This window comes from Ischnura elegans, chromosome 8 (genome assembly GCF_921293095.1).
Source record: "Ischnura elegans chromosome 8, ioIscEleg1.1, whole genome shotgun sequence".
NCBI lineage: Eukaryota > Metazoa > Arthropoda > Insecta > Odonata > Coenagrionidae > Ischnura > Ischnura elegans.
This window is the reverse complement of record NC_060253.1, coordinates 95,935,937-95,952,227: the sequence shown is the minus strand read 5'-3', so window position 1 is coordinate 95,952,227 and position 16,291 is coordinate 95,935,937. Positions and strand designations below refer to the sequence as shown.

General features: G+C 37.1%; 1 protein-coding gene and 1 long non-coding RNA gene across 3 annotated transcripts; both read left to right on the top strand.

Moving 5' to 3' along the window:
* The first annotated feature begins 63 nt into the window (after positions 1-63).
* Positions 64-11,855, top strand: LOC124163920 (enoyl-CoA delta isomerase 2-like). 2 transcript variants are annotated; one of them, XM_046541032.1, is made up of 7 exons: positions 66-434; positions 508-611; positions 5,361-5,536; positions 7,716-7,836; positions 8,861-8,950; positions 9,998-10,141; positions 11,370-11,855. In XM_046541032.1, the coding sequence occupies exons 2-7, from the start codon at positions 525-527 to the stop codon at positions 11,523-11,525; spliced, it is 774 nt and encodes a 257-aa protein (XP_046396988.1). In that variant the 5' UTR covers positions 66-434; positions 508-524; the 3' UTR covers positions 11,526-11,855. The 2 variants fall into 2 exon arrangements, with proteins under 2 accessions (XP_046396989.1, XP_046396988.1); XM_046541033.1 differs by lacking the exon at positions 508-611 and having other exon boundaries at positions 64-434.
* A 458-nt stretch (positions 11,856-12,313) lies between these two features.
* On the top strand, positions 12,314-12,784 carry LOC124163921. Its single transcript, XR_006865876.1, has 2 exons — positions 12,314-12,466; positions 12,518-12,784. It is a non-coding gene; the product is annotated as an uncharacterized LOC124163921 (long non-coding RNA).
* Positions 12,785-16,291: the final 3,507 nt, after the last annotated feature.

Here is a 16,291-nt window from a genome sequence, read left to right as displayed (position 1 = left end):
TCGTCGCTTTCTTTTTTTTCGCACGGGTTTTATTCTGATTCAGCATTTATGATTTTTTGGTAAACCCCACCGTGTTTGATTAGATTTAAATGAGGTCAAAACTAATCGGATGAAACAGCTGTAATATTAAGAAGACGTAGTCATGGCTGCAATCATATCTGCATGAGACAATTCCTTTATGATATTTACTTTGATAATACGTTGCGGATATCGAAGAATTAATTCCTTCCGTCGAGAACGGCCAGCTGTTACGTAGGAAAATATTGCGAAAACGTACCTCGTAGTTTTGTTTAGATTATTGTGCAAATGCCTTATGTGAAGAGGATGCCGTTTTAATAATTTCACTCCCCTGTCGTCAAATTCATATCTCAATGTGACAGTCATTGAAACTGGAAATCAGTCTTCCTATTTCTGCCGCTGTAGTCCTCTCTCAGGTACTCTCTTATCTCTATCCCTCTTACACTCATGTTTTGTGTACAGTGATCTAGATTAGTTTCATTCTTTTAGGTTTAAGCGTAGAGAAAATGAAGAATATTATAGTATCCTATGCAGACGGCGTGCGTGTCATTACATTAAATAGGCCTGAAAAGAAGAATGCCTTCAATAAAGAGGTACGTTTGTGTCCCGTTTTTTGGTCGAAGATCCCAGTCTTTTTTTCATAAATATCAAGTGCTTAATCTGAGACTAACCATCTGAGTTTCTGACCTTGACTGAAGGAAGAACCCTAATTTTAGTACACAGGGTCACAGAGTATATACTCTGTGACAGGGTATAGAGCTTATCTTATTTGTCTATGAATAATGAATACGCTTGGCATATGTTTGTCAATTTCAGAAACGCTATAGGTATCGACCATGTATGTTTCATGGTATCAACTCTCGAAAAATATCAAATTTAATGCCGTAAATCTCAAGTCAAAGTATTATTTAGGTTTGCGGGAATTCAATGATCCTTGCTTTCTCTGGTTGAATCTTCGTTATCCGTTCCAAATCTACTGTTTGGAAACTTCGCCTCCACATCTTTCGTTGCGGGATTTTACGTTTTGTACTACATGTTATTGTGATGAACTTGATACATTCCAATTTAATTGTCTTTCCAATTATGTTCGGCCTCCTGCGTAAATGATAGCTGTAGATAAATATATAGCTGAAGTATATTTCAATCTAGAGACCGATGCCTCATATGTATTGGGGGATCAAGGGCTTCCGACCATGCTCAAAGGGTTTGAGAGATTTGGCCAAAAATATATCTCTTTCAGGAAGCGTGGTAGCCTTATGGGTAGAGCGCTTGGCAGCTGATCACAGGATCATGGGTTTAAATCCTGGGTGCAGCCCTTAGACACCTCCATGCAAACTCCTTGAAGTTCAAGATGGCCAAGGGAAAGGAATTCTCTCCCTTACCCTGAATGTGTGATAGTCTGGGGTTAGCTATGCCCTACCTAGGTGCCGGCCTCAGTGGTACTGGGGTAACGTCCCTGACTGCCAAAGTAAAGGTCGTGGGCTTAAATTCCACTCGGGTGGATTTACCAACATCCAGGGCATGGATGAATGTGATTGCCATTGTGAAGGCCTGGTTACACGATACAGTAACACATATGGGTTAATGTCTAAATATATGAATGCAAGAATGAAAGCCAAAATGCACCGTGTAACCACCCAACTTATGCAAATGCATGCACAGAAAAGAGAACCTGTTCTAATTTGGCTCACGCATTTGTACATGTTCCGTTCAGGTCCACCAAAATCATTCACGCAAACGTACATCAACTTGAACGTGTTAATGTACCGTGTAACCAGGCCTTAAGAGAGGACTATCTAGTCCTAAATTTGCTTGTTATAAATATGGCATTAATTACCCAAGCACGCCAACCTTTGGGCTGAATCTGTGAGTGAGTACTGCATACTTGTACCCCTTCCACATCCTCAAAAACATACCCTCATCTGAAATGAATTCCACTAGTTTTTTTCCTGGTGAGTGCCATGGGCAGAAGGAGCTGAAATAGATTTTTACCTTTGCCCCAATGTCTAAAGGCCTGTTTACACGGTACATTAACACGTACGGGTTAATGTCTAAATGTATGAACGCGAGAATGAATGCCAAAATGCACCGTGTAACCACCCAACTTGTACGAATGCATGCACAGAAATTAGAACCTGTTCTAATTTGGTTCATGCATTCGTACATGTTCCGTTCTGGTCCACAAAAATCATTCACGCAAACGTACATTAACTCGTACGTGTTAATGTATCGTGTAAACAGGCCTTAATAGTTGGTGTGGATTTACTTTATTCCTTTTAAGCTCTCCATGATTGTGATTTGGAGTAGGTGATGAAAGGGAAATTTATTTTGAAGCATGAACCTGGTGCAAGAGTTAGCCACTCCCTAATAAAAGCATGTTGGAGTTATTTACTTAAAATCATGGACAGACTACTAAAATTTGAGTTGCCCTCCATGCAACTTATTGGGGATTGGGCATCCTTGGATAATTATCTGCCATTGCTAATGGCTTCCGGGTGCAGCTGCGTGTTGCGCTTTGTCTTGCAAGCTTTGTCTTGCAAGCTTTGTCTTGCAAGCTTTGTCTTGCAAGCTTTGTCTTGAAGGATGCGCCTTCATCGCCTGATGATGCGCCCTGTAACGCACGCAAAAGCTTGCAAGACAAAACGCAACACGCAGCTGCACCCGGAAGCCATTAGCAACGATGCCCCTCGCTACGAAAACCTACGTTCAAAATTTATCTGCCATGATTAGAACCAGCAAAGGCTGTTGTCAGAAATTTTTATAGTGGTTTCATCTGACAAGGGGGTACATTTTAATGAGGATTCAGTCAGAGAGGTGTGTATAAAGCTGTATCTCCCAAGAATTCTGGGGGGGAGGGTTTGAACCCCCAGACCCTACTTTCCCTTGTAACCAGCCTACAATATAGTCTGATGAGCCTTTTTCAAATGACCTGGTGGCTGAGAATTTGGCTGTTCTCTTCATTTCTTGTATACTATCATGTACAAGGGAAAATTTGTGGAGTTTTTGAGGTAACAGATAAATGAAACCAAGGTGGGGGAGGGACAAATGCCTGCAACACATTACCATATTTATGGGAAATGTGTGGTTGTATTTAGAGTTTATCGTAGCTCAGTCTTGGCAATGTACATTGGAGAGAGCAGGTCATCAGGTGATTGAAGCGAGAGCAAGACTATTTTCTAAAGGAAGGAACCCCCCTCTGGTTCTTTTATTGGGTTCCTCAACTTCATGTGGCCGGGCTTACACTTTGTTTTTCTGATGACCCAGACTTTTATTCTAGGGTCATTTGAAATAGACTCGTATCACCTCCAGTAGTACAGCCAGGAAATGGTTTAAGAGAGCCTTGCATCACTATTAAAAATTTTGTGAAAAAAAATCAATTATGATCATTATGATTCCTATAGAGCTCATCTATGAAATCTATCTTTGAAAATTTCATGGTCATTTACCAAATAATCCCCTTTTCACTTCTGTGGGATGATATTTGTGGCCACTGCTTATTTTTTATCATCATTATTTGTTCAATACATCTCATGCAAGGACTTCCTCCAGAAACACACAGTAAAAATATTTCCAGTTCAGTAGTCAGCTTTTTTCAATAGTCTCATTGAAATTATTTATTCTTTTTTCCATCTACTTTTTATAAGCTATTTGATTGGCCCACTTTTTCATTTCTATTCTTCTTCAATCTTAAAATTCATATTTTTTCTATCATTTTTCTTACTATCCGTTAAATTTATGTTAACCTTGAGATTACTTCTGTATTGGTGGGTCTATAATCCATGATCACACCTCCCTGAGAATGATATTCTACAACCTCTTCCAGCAATTGGTTTTCTTGGTTTGAACTCCATGATTCCTTTCAGAAATCACTATTCTTGATTAAATTTTAACCCTTGGTACTCTCCAGGTTATTATATTACCAAGCCCTTCTCTCTTTTTTCGAAGATATGTCATCAGGAAACATAACTTGGGAATTTATTTGTACACCTGGAAAAGAGACTTTTTTCCTCAATTACTGGCTTGCTGACTGTACACATTGAAAATTTGGGAAGAATTGTGCCCCATCTTCCCTTATTCTTACTTCCTCAGAGATAACTCCATATTTTATATCTGCAATCTAGTCATTTTTTTACCACAGATAGCTCTCCCCTGGTTGTATAGTTTTAAGTCAATTTATTTTATTCTTAAAAATGAAGGGAATTTAATTAAAAATAATAAAAATTATGATTATCCTGAAATCTCTCGATAACATAAACCTTAGAAAATAATGACATAGATTTAGAGAACACATCAAGTGAAATAAGGTGTACAACGTATAAGATCAATACATTTTTAAAAGTATGGAAAATAAACTAAATGCAAAAATAAATAAAGTAGAATAGGCTACAGATGATGCACTACAGAAATACTTTGGCATTCTTACTGAACATTTTGTTGAGACGTTCAAGGAGAGAAACAGGGTGAAATGGAAATGTCGTACTGCATTGGGAAAAAGTTTTGGAAACCAGAAAGAAAAATTTTTTCCGTGACATAAATGAAGTCAAAACTATTAAAATGTATTAAATAAAAAACTTAGTAAATTTCACATATGATATAAGTAACAACCAGTTTTGTCGCTGTAAAAAAAATGAAGCTAATGATGTCGCACGGTGACGAAACACGAGCACAAAAGGTCACAAATATCATCAAATTTACTGTCTTTTATTTAACGTGAAGCAATTTCACCAATTCATGCCTCAAAAAATCAGTCTCCTGTATAATTTTTGTCCTTTTAGAAGTAAAGACACCCTATGCCTTAATTCAAAATCTTGCTTCTGGATCAACATTGATACTTCTTAGTAATACTCAGAAGTGCATATTGATGGCTAAGTTCTAACAACACGTATCTCACAAATAGCTACTTTTCAGGAGAGCTAAAAAATGATTGATTATTTCTAATGGTACGCTAAAATTAAAAACCAAAAAATCATGAAATTGAAAAAGAAGGATACATTTGCCAACAAAGTGTTGTTTTTTGCTTGAATTTTATTTTTTAATGCTATTACTCTTTGTTTAAGATACCTGTGTCGAACCGGCCAAATTTTGAGATTTGTGTTGTTAGAACTTAGCCATTGATATATAATTGATAAACATTTATTGTGTGAATCAATACATGAATTTAAATCAATCTCAAATAAGGTAATGTTGGATAAAAATAGCATTTTGCAGATGAAATCAAAACCTAGATAATTACCTTTATGCATGGTTGAATAACCATGTGTCTTCGAGGAAGTATTTTGTACTAGTCAGCTGGAGATGGTGAAATACCTTGATAATTATGAAAACTTTTTGTCCTTCACTAGATGTACGATGAAGTGATACATGCACTAAAAGAGGCAGCCTCTGATGAAAATACTGTTATCACAGTCATCACAGGGAATGGTGATTACTACACTAGTGGAAATGATATCGCTGATACTTCAAATAAGGTCAATGATGGTTTGGAAAACGTAATAAATGAAGCCAGCGCCCGAGTAAGGTAAAAGCACAGTGCCACCCTGGCTGAAGCCTGTTTTATACAGGCCATGTACATAACTCAGAACTTAATGTAATCTGGCATACAATTGTACAAATGTATGGATGAAATAAGAACACTAGCTACAGTAAAACCTCTTTTTATCATAATGGAGGGGACCAAAATTGGGCAATTTGATGAATGGAGGTTCACTATAGAGAGGTTTCAGTGATAGGCACAATTTTTTCATATACTTCGGAAATGAAAAGCACTTCTGTCTATTGAACCATTATATTTATTTGTTTAACCAAACATGCGTGCATTAGTGAACATATATTTATTACCTTTATAATAATTCGCCGGCCTCTGTGGCGGCAGGGTAACGTTCTCGCCTGCCAAATAAGAGGTCGCGGGTTCGAGTCCCGCCTGGGTAGGTTTCCCCGGTCCAGGGCATGGTCGTCTGTCTACGTTTACTTGTTACATTTGTTGAACACCCCGGTGTAAAATGGCCAATAAGAGCTGTATCCGGCGGTTTGAAAATAAAATAAAAAAATAAAATAAAAATAAAAAATTACAGAAAGCGAGTGCTATCACATGATTTTTACTATGATCCGAGAGAAAACAATGTGATCTCTCTTAATTCAACAGTCACTTAAAATGATTAGGATAGCTGGATACCTTTTTTCTTATTTACTGTAAGGTATGCTCTAATATGGAACAAAATGGCCACAATTAATGATTAACATGAAAATTAGAGCATATTAAAGGTATATAAGGAAAAAATAAGGGTGAAACATTTATTGCTGAAAATGTCATTCCATGTACGTGATTGCGGCTGTATTAATGGTCTCTAGTTATCTTGGTACGATTTGCAGAGGTAGTTAGGCTGTCTCGGGGGTATCTCCTTGGTATGATTAGTGGAGGTTATATAAGATAAAGAGGTTCACTATAAAGAGGTTTGACTATAAATTTACTTGTAATTCTGATGGGACCGTAGGGGTGGTATGAAGTATGGAGGTTTATGATGTAAAGAGGTTCACTACATAGAGGTTTTACTGTACTTTCCATCTAGCGTTCATTCTTTCTTGCATGCATTCCAGCAATTCTCCACTTTACACAATTTGAAATACAAGTACAGTTGAGGACCTCGAATCCGGAAAGCTTGGGACCGAAGGGTTTCTCAATTTCTGGTTTTTATGGATTTCTGGTCTTCATGGTATATTTTGTTAATTAATTTATAAATGTGTTCAGGCTCTTGTTCTCGATATTTGAGATCCCTGCCTGTCCCTGCCTAGGTTGTCAGCATATGTTCATAGCGTGTGCTAACTTCCTACTTGTCCCAGAACAAGACTCGGAGAGTGGTGCCATCAGGTGGCAAGTCGAAACACTACACAGAGGAATTTTCAACCGTTCTGGGTTTCTGGATTTGAGGTCCTTCACTGTACTTCATATGGTGAAAGTAACATGTCCCATGTGAAATGGGCTTTACATTGGAGATTCATTTAATTCCATAGTGGATTCAGAGTGTTGTGAGATTGGGAGCTAACATCCCCCGTTAGGAGTGGTGTAACTACCTTTAGAGAAGGGAATCTAAGTTTTGCATACTTGGTCATTTTGTGTAGTGCTAGAAAAAAATGGACTGGGTGGGCCTTATGTGAGCCCATTAGATTAGAAAGCTGAGCCACCAGACTAATTTTACAATTCACAATACACCCCCACACTGTCAGTACGTAGCTAGAGGGAATGGAGCGGAGCTTTGAGGGGCTTCAGTACCCCTCTCCCCCAACTTTTACCTTTGTGGCAACTATGAGCAATACATCTGCTGAGGAGACCACTAGTCCAGGGGCATCTATCCTCTGGCACTCCATTTGTTTATATGCTTATGTAGCTAAATTTCATGGTATCTGCCAGTAACTAATGATGAATTTAATTTCAGTACTATTCAAACAAAACATATAGCTAATTTGATGAATTGTGATGAATAGTAATTGACATTGGATAATAATGATAAAGATGGCTTGGCTGTGTTTTTGTACATTTGGTCTCTCTGCATGTCATAAACTAGTGACACTCATTTTTCTAGTCAGTTCATGACTGATTTCCCCTGGTCATGAATTTCTCTATTTTTGCATTTTGCGATGGTAAATGATGATAGTTGTTTGAATTTTCATTACTGAGATTTAACAGAGCTATTTTATTTCAGGGATTTTGTTTCTGCTTTTATCGAATATCCAAAAATACTGGTGGCGGCTGTCAATGGACCAGCTATTGGAATTGGAGTTACAACTTTAGCCCTATGTGATGTTGTGTATGCATCAGACAAGGTAAATATTCACATATAAATACCTATGTGCAAGAATGGTTTATTTAAATAACAATTGTATTGCATCCATGATATTTGTGGAAAAGTGCTGATTCTGCCCCATTGTGTTAATAAAAGATTTTAATGAATGAATTCACTCCTTTTTGGTTAATACCAAGTGGCTAATGCTCATTTGTTCTCTGAGCTCTACCTGGCTTTGTTCTGCCTCTTGTTTTTTATGGGTAAACTACACTATAATACCCTCTTCTGCTCTCCCTAATCAACTTATTTCGTAGCAAAATTATATTATTTTGGAGAAATGGCAGGAAATCTGTTCATCAGTCAGTGAATGCCAAATGTACTCAAGTTTAGGGGTCCGAGTTCTCATACAAGACTTTCCTGGAGTACCCAGACGAGTATAAAAAATAAATCTGGATGCTTGAATACCTCTGTGAGCTCTAGATTACCTTAACGAATACAACATGGTTATCGAGGTGAATACCAATGCATACCAATGTATTCTTTTACTAGATGTTTGTGAGTTCCTTCGACAATATCATTCACAACAGGTACTCAAGTACTCAGATTTATACGCGAGGGTTCTCCTGTATCTGTGTGGTAAGTTGAGTACTTACCTGGGTACTTGAATACTGACACTAGCACATTTGTCTCATGCATTATACCATCTGGTGTTAGCCTGCCTCAGACATCCTCCATACCAGAGATCATTTTCATAGTATTACATACAGAGCCTACTGTGGAAAACAGAAATGGAACAATCAGGTATGCATCAACTGTGATTATAACATGCAGTTCAATTGTCATGTATTTTTGAAAGACAGCAAATGGTGAACTGTTTAGCACCAGCCTTTACTAACCTACACTTATTCTTGTCATTAAAAATATATGTGTATTGCTTAGGTATATCCTTAGATAAGCCATTTATAAATCATGGAAGCAGTCAGCAGAATCACATGGTTGAATTTGGAAAACTAAAAGCCCTAATCAGGAATTGAAAATTTTAATCTGCCTATAATTTTTTCCAGGCAACTTTCAATACTCCGTTTGTACCCCTTGGTATATCTGCTGAGGGCTGTTCAACGTACACATTTCCACGGATAATGGGATCTACCAAGGTGAGAAAAAGTGAACTGAAAATAAATCATTTGCAGATTTATGTCATATTTGATTGGTAATTTATTTACTGTAATCACCGTGACAAACATTTGAAGCTATTAGGTTCTCTTTGTGGCTTTTGTGATAGTTAAAATGGTAAGCTTTTGAATTCCTCGCTGTTGAAATGCTCTTGTAAGTGTAGAAAAGAGGTCACCATTGGTGAAGCTTACAGGTATGTAATCTGAAAGACTGAGTGATTTCAGCTTAACATTTACTTTGTTGGTGAGCTTAAACATCAGTTTAAATTTCTGAAGGAACAGGGCTATGTGATTTAGTACTTCTCATCCACACAGCCCATTGCATTGAAGTGCTTTGGAGGCATGGGCCACATGGGAGTCTGGCTGTTATTGGCCATGAAAATGACTGTATGGTATGTGAGGAATACATATGCAGACTTTTCCACACATTTGTGTATAACTCAATGAGGAACACCTAGGGATTAATTTCTTGAACAATTCCAAGTCTCAGCAAATGGCCCTGATAGGGCAAGTCAGGGCAGTTAGATTATAAAAGCTAAATCAAAACTTATGAAACAGGACTGCTGGTGGTACCCTGATTAAAGAATGAAAATAGCAAATCATTGTAATTATTTTGTGATTTTTATTTTTTTAGACTTATTCTCATCAAGTTTACGAATTTTTTTCAACGGGTCAATGGGCTACAATACCCATAAAGGTTCCTGTAGCCTCTCCATTGGTGGCCACCTAGGAATCATTACATTCCTAAACAATACATTTTAGCGGGGAACTTCGTGGCATCTCATAATAATATTCTGAGGGTAATGGCTGTTTCATAGCATAATTAGCCCAGTCCATTGAAAACCAGCGCCACTGAGTCTTAATATGGATATCGCAATAGTTCCAAGCAGAATGATCTACCTATTTGAATTTTCATCCTGAAGCTACTTATTCACAATCCTTTTCAAGAAGTATATTTTAATTGATAAGAGAATCTATTAATGATGGACACCAAAGAAAGATATAATTTAAAAAAGTTTATCTTATCAGGCAGGTGATCTCCTATACTTCAACTATAAAATGACTGCCAATGAGGCAAAGGACTGTGGGCTTGTAAGTAAAGTCTTTCCACATTCAAAGTTTTCAGAGGAGGTGTTTGGGCATATCAAGAAAATGTCGAAGCTTCCAGCTAAGGTAAGCCCTAAATTTAAAGTAAAATCTCATTTTTGCAAAATTCTTGGAATAAAATTGAAGTTAAGACCAAATGACTGCTTTATACTCTAGATTTTGTGTTTGACTCCCAAAGAAATCTACCTCTCAAGGGCCAATTTGATCTGTGCATTTAATTTTTAACCCATTAAGTGCCTACCTTTAGCCTGGCATATTAGTGAGAAATGATGAGGGTAATTCTAAAGTAATTAGCAACTTTGGAAAGTAATATTATTCAAATTTATTGTTTTGGTTATGTATTTTTATTTAATTAGATAATATTGAGACTCTTATGTTACATCTACTGACGGTAATGTTATAATTATTGTGGTGTTCTGAAAATCAGAATTGAATATAGTTTCTTGGTGAGGCAATATATCAGCTTGCTCTGCTGAGATGGTTAATTGACTTACTGAAATCATTGTTTGGATACACCTAGTGAGTTGATCAGCTGAGTTTAATTTCTAATTTTGAAGCAGAATTTCTCTAAGCTAAGAGCAACTTTAATTTAATATATTTAATATGATATCAGAAGAGATAAATAAATACTTGTCCATCCTATAATTGTTCTCGCTCTCAAAACTCTGACAAAAATACTGACATAATCAACTGTTGGAAGGGAAAGGTAAGCTAGCATGAAAAACCTGCAGCTCATGGTGCCAACAAGTTTCCTTACTACAAAAAGAAAGAGAGAACTCATTTTATGGCCTGGTTACACAGTACAGTAACCTCTACGAGTTTATGTCTGTTATTTGCATTAACAATTTTTGTGGAATGGAACATGCATGAATTCATGAACCAAATTAGAACAGGTTTCATTTTCTGTCCATGCATTCACACAAGTTGGGTGTTTACACAGTGAATTTTTATGTTCATTCACACAGTAACTCATATGAGTTAATGAATCATGTAACCAGGCCTTTAGAGATGGAGATTAAAGGCTTCAGTCACAGCTCCAGAAAAAATCCTGTGGCCTGTAGTAGGAGCGAGGGGATTATACTGTATAAGGCAAAGACAGAGCAGCGACAAAAAATGAACTTACGGCTTACGCATACATTTCATGCAGTATATTTGAATTCAAATATGAGTATGTCTCTTATGAGCATGAAACGGAGAAATAATATATTTGATGGTGGCTATTAATGCATTCCATTAACCATTCTATTCATGTAAATTAATTTACAATGACTATCACTATGTGATTTCTTTTCAGTCATTGATGTGTACTAAAGCGCTGGTTCGTCGATGGGATCTAGATGATTTAAGACAAGCCAATGAAGCTGAAGTTGAAACGCTCAAGGAAAGATGGTCATCCGAAGATTTTATCCAAGGACTCCTGAGTTTTATTTCTCGGCGAAATAAACTTTGAGCACGATTTCTCAAGACTTTGCGGATGGATAAGGCTGCTTACCATTTGTGCAATTTAGGTTAATGAAGTCTTATTCTATGCGAAAACTATAAAGGGATAGAACTTCAAGGAACAGGAGAAGAGAAAGAACAGAAGAAAAGATAGAGTAACAGATATTGGACTGATGGAAATAATCTTATTCACAGTAAATTTAACTCATCACAATGTACAGATTTGACTGCTCATTATAAAAACATTGTAATTTAATTTAAACAAATATTTTCAATTCTTCAAATTTATTGCTCATAATAATGCACAAATGCAGAATTTTTTAGTAATTAACCAGGTAGTTTTTACTGCCTGGTGATGTCAAAATCTGGCTGTGATATTAATATGACGTTTGTTTCATTGTGATGCCTCTTATGTGCGTTCTTCAAGCTTGTAGAGTGATAAACATCAACCCACCGCTATTTTATGCTATATTTACTTGCTTTAATCCAGGAAAATATTCTTATAGGATACTTGTTATTAAGAATACAATGAGTTAAATATTTCCAGGATACATTAACACATTCAATGTGGGCCCAATTTTCATGAACGTTGTCAGAATCGGCCGATAAAATAAGAAAGAAAAATAGAGAGAGGTTTTCGTGCCATAACTTCCGTTCAAATACTGCTATTTACAAACGGCACACACGGGTCGAAAGAGGGAAGCTTACCGAAGGCCTTTCACACGTTTGGAAGACTCGGAAGTGGATATTAGTCACGTACGGAGGCAGAGAAAGGGCTCCCAGCCCGACCGGCAGAGCACGTCAATTGACATGCTCCGTATCTCGGCTTGGACGGGACCACGTCAATTGACTATTGCTCCGCACTGAATGTGTTTATGATATTAGTACAAACTCATTGTAATAATACAATCACATGGTGTTGAGGATCAAGTTTTTTCCACATTTTAAAAGGTTTATAATTTTTCCCACAGTCATGTATGACTCCCCTACCAATTTTAAAAGTTGCTGTGCATGACAGGTTATATTTTTTTGGCGCTGGGAATATGTATCATTATAAATACTTTTGTACCTTGTAATATGGATATTTTTTATGCTATGTTATCTGGATTGAGAAAACTGTTATCATATTCTTTAAATACTCATCATACAGTATAACATCACATGAGGTTCTCCTCGTTTGGTTGTGGCAGTATCCATGTATCACATCACCTATCCTGTTATGTGTTTTATATTTGCTGATTTTTTTCACAATAAACTGATGGTTACAGACATTGCTCTAGCTATTAATTATTTTCCTCAATCCACCGCTTTGGATTTGTTGTTGATAATGCATTTCAGCTCAAACTGCCAGATTTTCCATTTCATTCACAGAAGGTACATTAACGCATTGAGACAGATGGATGTGAATGCACATCCAGGCTGCATGGCTTTGATACCAAGATGCACATTTGCATCTCTGAAAGACTATTTATAATGGCAGAAAAATCTTTTATTTTTCAGGAAAGGACACAAAAAATACAGTATTGAGTGTGTTATTATTAAATCTAGGACCATAGCACATCTGGTCATTAGTGTTCCACAGTCAGTTATGAATTTGAAGAACTCAGGAGTTTCAAAAATTGTTCAAGTCACTTTCCTTTCTCAAAGTCAATGTATTTAATAGTATCAGTTATCACACATTAATCGTACATAAGTGCTAGGATGTATGTATCCATCACCTGCATCTTATGCTATTTGGAGAAAAAAATCGATGGCGTTAACCCTTTTGCTGGTAAGTTGTGGACCTCACTATCTTTCGCCGAGGGGGTCTCCGCTTCTGTCATAATCCTTGGTCTCACAGGTTCATTGTTGTTTGCACACTTGTGATCCTTCCCCCAATGGGAGGTTTCCTCTGAATGAGCTCATATGATGTTGACAATTTATGAAAAGTGGGCAGCAACTTTCAAGTTTTTCTTATTTTCAACTTAAGGGTCATTCCATGTGAATTCAACACACCTCTCAACCCGACCACGTCAGATTTCTTTCAAATTTGGTGTATTGAATAGTACTGGTAAGTGATGGAAAAATACCAATTGGTAGAGGTATATGATGATTTTGACAAAAGTTACAGGTCCGCAAATGTTGTAAATTTGTCGAAATTTCAGCGTGTCTCTCTAAAGGCAAATGACTATAATTCCGGTTCTATTCAAGGTAGAAAAATTAAACTAATGTTTTTGGAATGGGTAGCTTCAATGAAAATACAGTTAAAATTGGTAAAAACCAGGGGTGGTTTCAAAGAGGGGCTAGGGGGGCTAATCCCCCCGGGGGTATCCAATTTACACTAGATAAAATGGTAATTTTTTCGGACCCCCTCCTTTGCTGCAAGATTCAGGTCCATGCCCTCACTATTATTGCCACAATGAAAGAGAAAGGAAACGATAAGGCAGAAAAGCAGATGATAATGAGCCACAGAGGAGAGCATTCAGCACCCCCACATAGAACACACAATCGCTAAGAAAACACATAAATCGGAGCGTGAGTGGAAGAATATCTTCTTTGAGGGTCCACCAGACACTGCTCCTAGACGAAGCATCCTAGCATCAGCTGGGAAAAATATTATTTAATAATACGAGCACACAAACAAAAGCAAAGAAGAGGCCCAAAAAAAAGCAGGCAGTTATGTCTCATATATACTCACTAAGAGTACATAAATGGAAGCTAAGAGATAGGAATTCTTAATAAAAGATTCGGACGCCTTCGGTGTATCGCGCACGCTTTAGGCATGGCATTTAGAAGATGCATACAGTGCATTGCATACGCTGGGAGAGGAACCACGGGCATTTAAAGTCAGGCTTGAAGGGTTAATCTAATTAAGACTAACTTGCAGTTAACCTAATTACATATTTTCATTATTGAATCAAGCTGTGAGAGACTAATCTGATTAGATTCATAGAGTTTAATTTAAAGTGAGAATCATACAGTCATTTAAGCTACTTATCTGTTGCTTGTCCCATGGATGTCACTTTAGTTGGAACTACAGTGAGGTATATGAGTAAGAATCAGGCAGTCATTTAAGCTAATTATCTGTTGTTTGTCCCAGGATGTGACTTCAGTTGGAACTACAGTGAAGTGCATAAGTAATTTTGAGCACTATTTCTTTTATGTGAAACAGTAGTTTGTGAAAAATGGCTTTCAAGTCAAAAATATACTCTTGCAATCCATTTAAAGAAGAAGGCCATGCAAGAGAAAAGAAAAATTTGAGAGACATTCAGGAGTGGATGGCAAATGAATCACCTTATGTATTGATAGGTGGGAAAATTTGCAGTAAATGCCGAAAAAAATTATCACAGAAGTTATCAGAACATGCTGAAGTAGCCTGTGCTATGCCAGGGACTTCCAAAGAAGATGTAAGTGAAGATGAAATAGCACCTGCTATTGCCCTGGATTATTTAAATAGTAGCCTTCATTTTTTAGGTGAATCTCCTGTGAAAAAAATTGACTTCAAAATGAGAAAAATTATCCAAAAGAAAAATTGAAAAAGGTAGCCTCAGTTTTGGAGCATACTTATTTGTTGCAACCTGAAAAGGAAGAGACTGCAGAAAGTGAAATCATAGCCCAGCTCAAAGATAAGTTTCATAGTTCAGACAGTATATGTGACAAGGCACAGATTCTGACTGTGCTTCCGAAGAGCTCTGGAGTGTTAGGAAAACCATGAGAGAATTTTTTGCCTCAGATTACATGGTACATTAAGGAAATGTACAGGAATTTGTGTATTGTATAATAATAATGTATTTCAAGGAAAAATATCCAGATTTATAAATTGGAATCTCCAAATTTTGTGAATTGCAGGCAAAGCACTGTGTTGTTGCGGGTGCTAGTGGAACCCATACTGTTTGTATGGGTCTACTCTTGGCATGTTGGTTGACCACTGGCAGGGCAGTTTTAGAGACTTTAACAAAATCAAAGAATGATTTCCTAGAAGCATTTTCATCCAGTTTAAAGCATATAATACCACACTCATTCATAACACAACAGCAGTCACAATTCTTTAAAACTACGAAAGAAGAACTCAAAGTGAATGAATATCTTGTGGTTTGTGATTTTGCAGAGAACTACTCCTTCATCATTCAAGATGAAGTTCAAGGATTTTACTGGAATATCTCAAAGGCCACAATTCATCCATTCGTGGCTTACCATAGAGACGTTGCATCTAATAAAATACAACATGTGTCATAAGTAGAATTATCTGACTGCCTTCATCATGATATCGTATCTGTGTATTGTTTCCAGCGAAATTTCATCAATTCCCTGAATTGCCACTTTTTAACTCCAAAGCACATTTACTATTTTTCGGATGGATGTGCTGCCCAACACAAAAACTGAAAAAATTTCATCAATCTGAGCTACCATCAGGAAGGCTTTGATGTCACAACAGAATGGCATTTTTTTACAACAGCTCATGGCAAAGGACCTTGTGATGGGGTTGCAGGGACTGTAAAAAGACAAGCCTCAAGAGACCTTTTGATAACCATATATTGACAGCACAAGAGTTGTTTCAGTGTAGCAAAGTAAATATTCCATCATGTACCTTCAACTATACACCGACTTCCCATCACGATGAAGACATGGCCAAGCTGAAGCAACATTTTGAGGCCCCTGGGGGGATTAGCCCCCCTAGCCCCTCTTTGAAACCACCCCTGGTTTTTACCAATTTTAACTGTATTTTCATTGAAGCTACCCATCATATTGTTTTCTGTAACACTGCAGTGATATAGCCATGAACTATACCGTTCAACA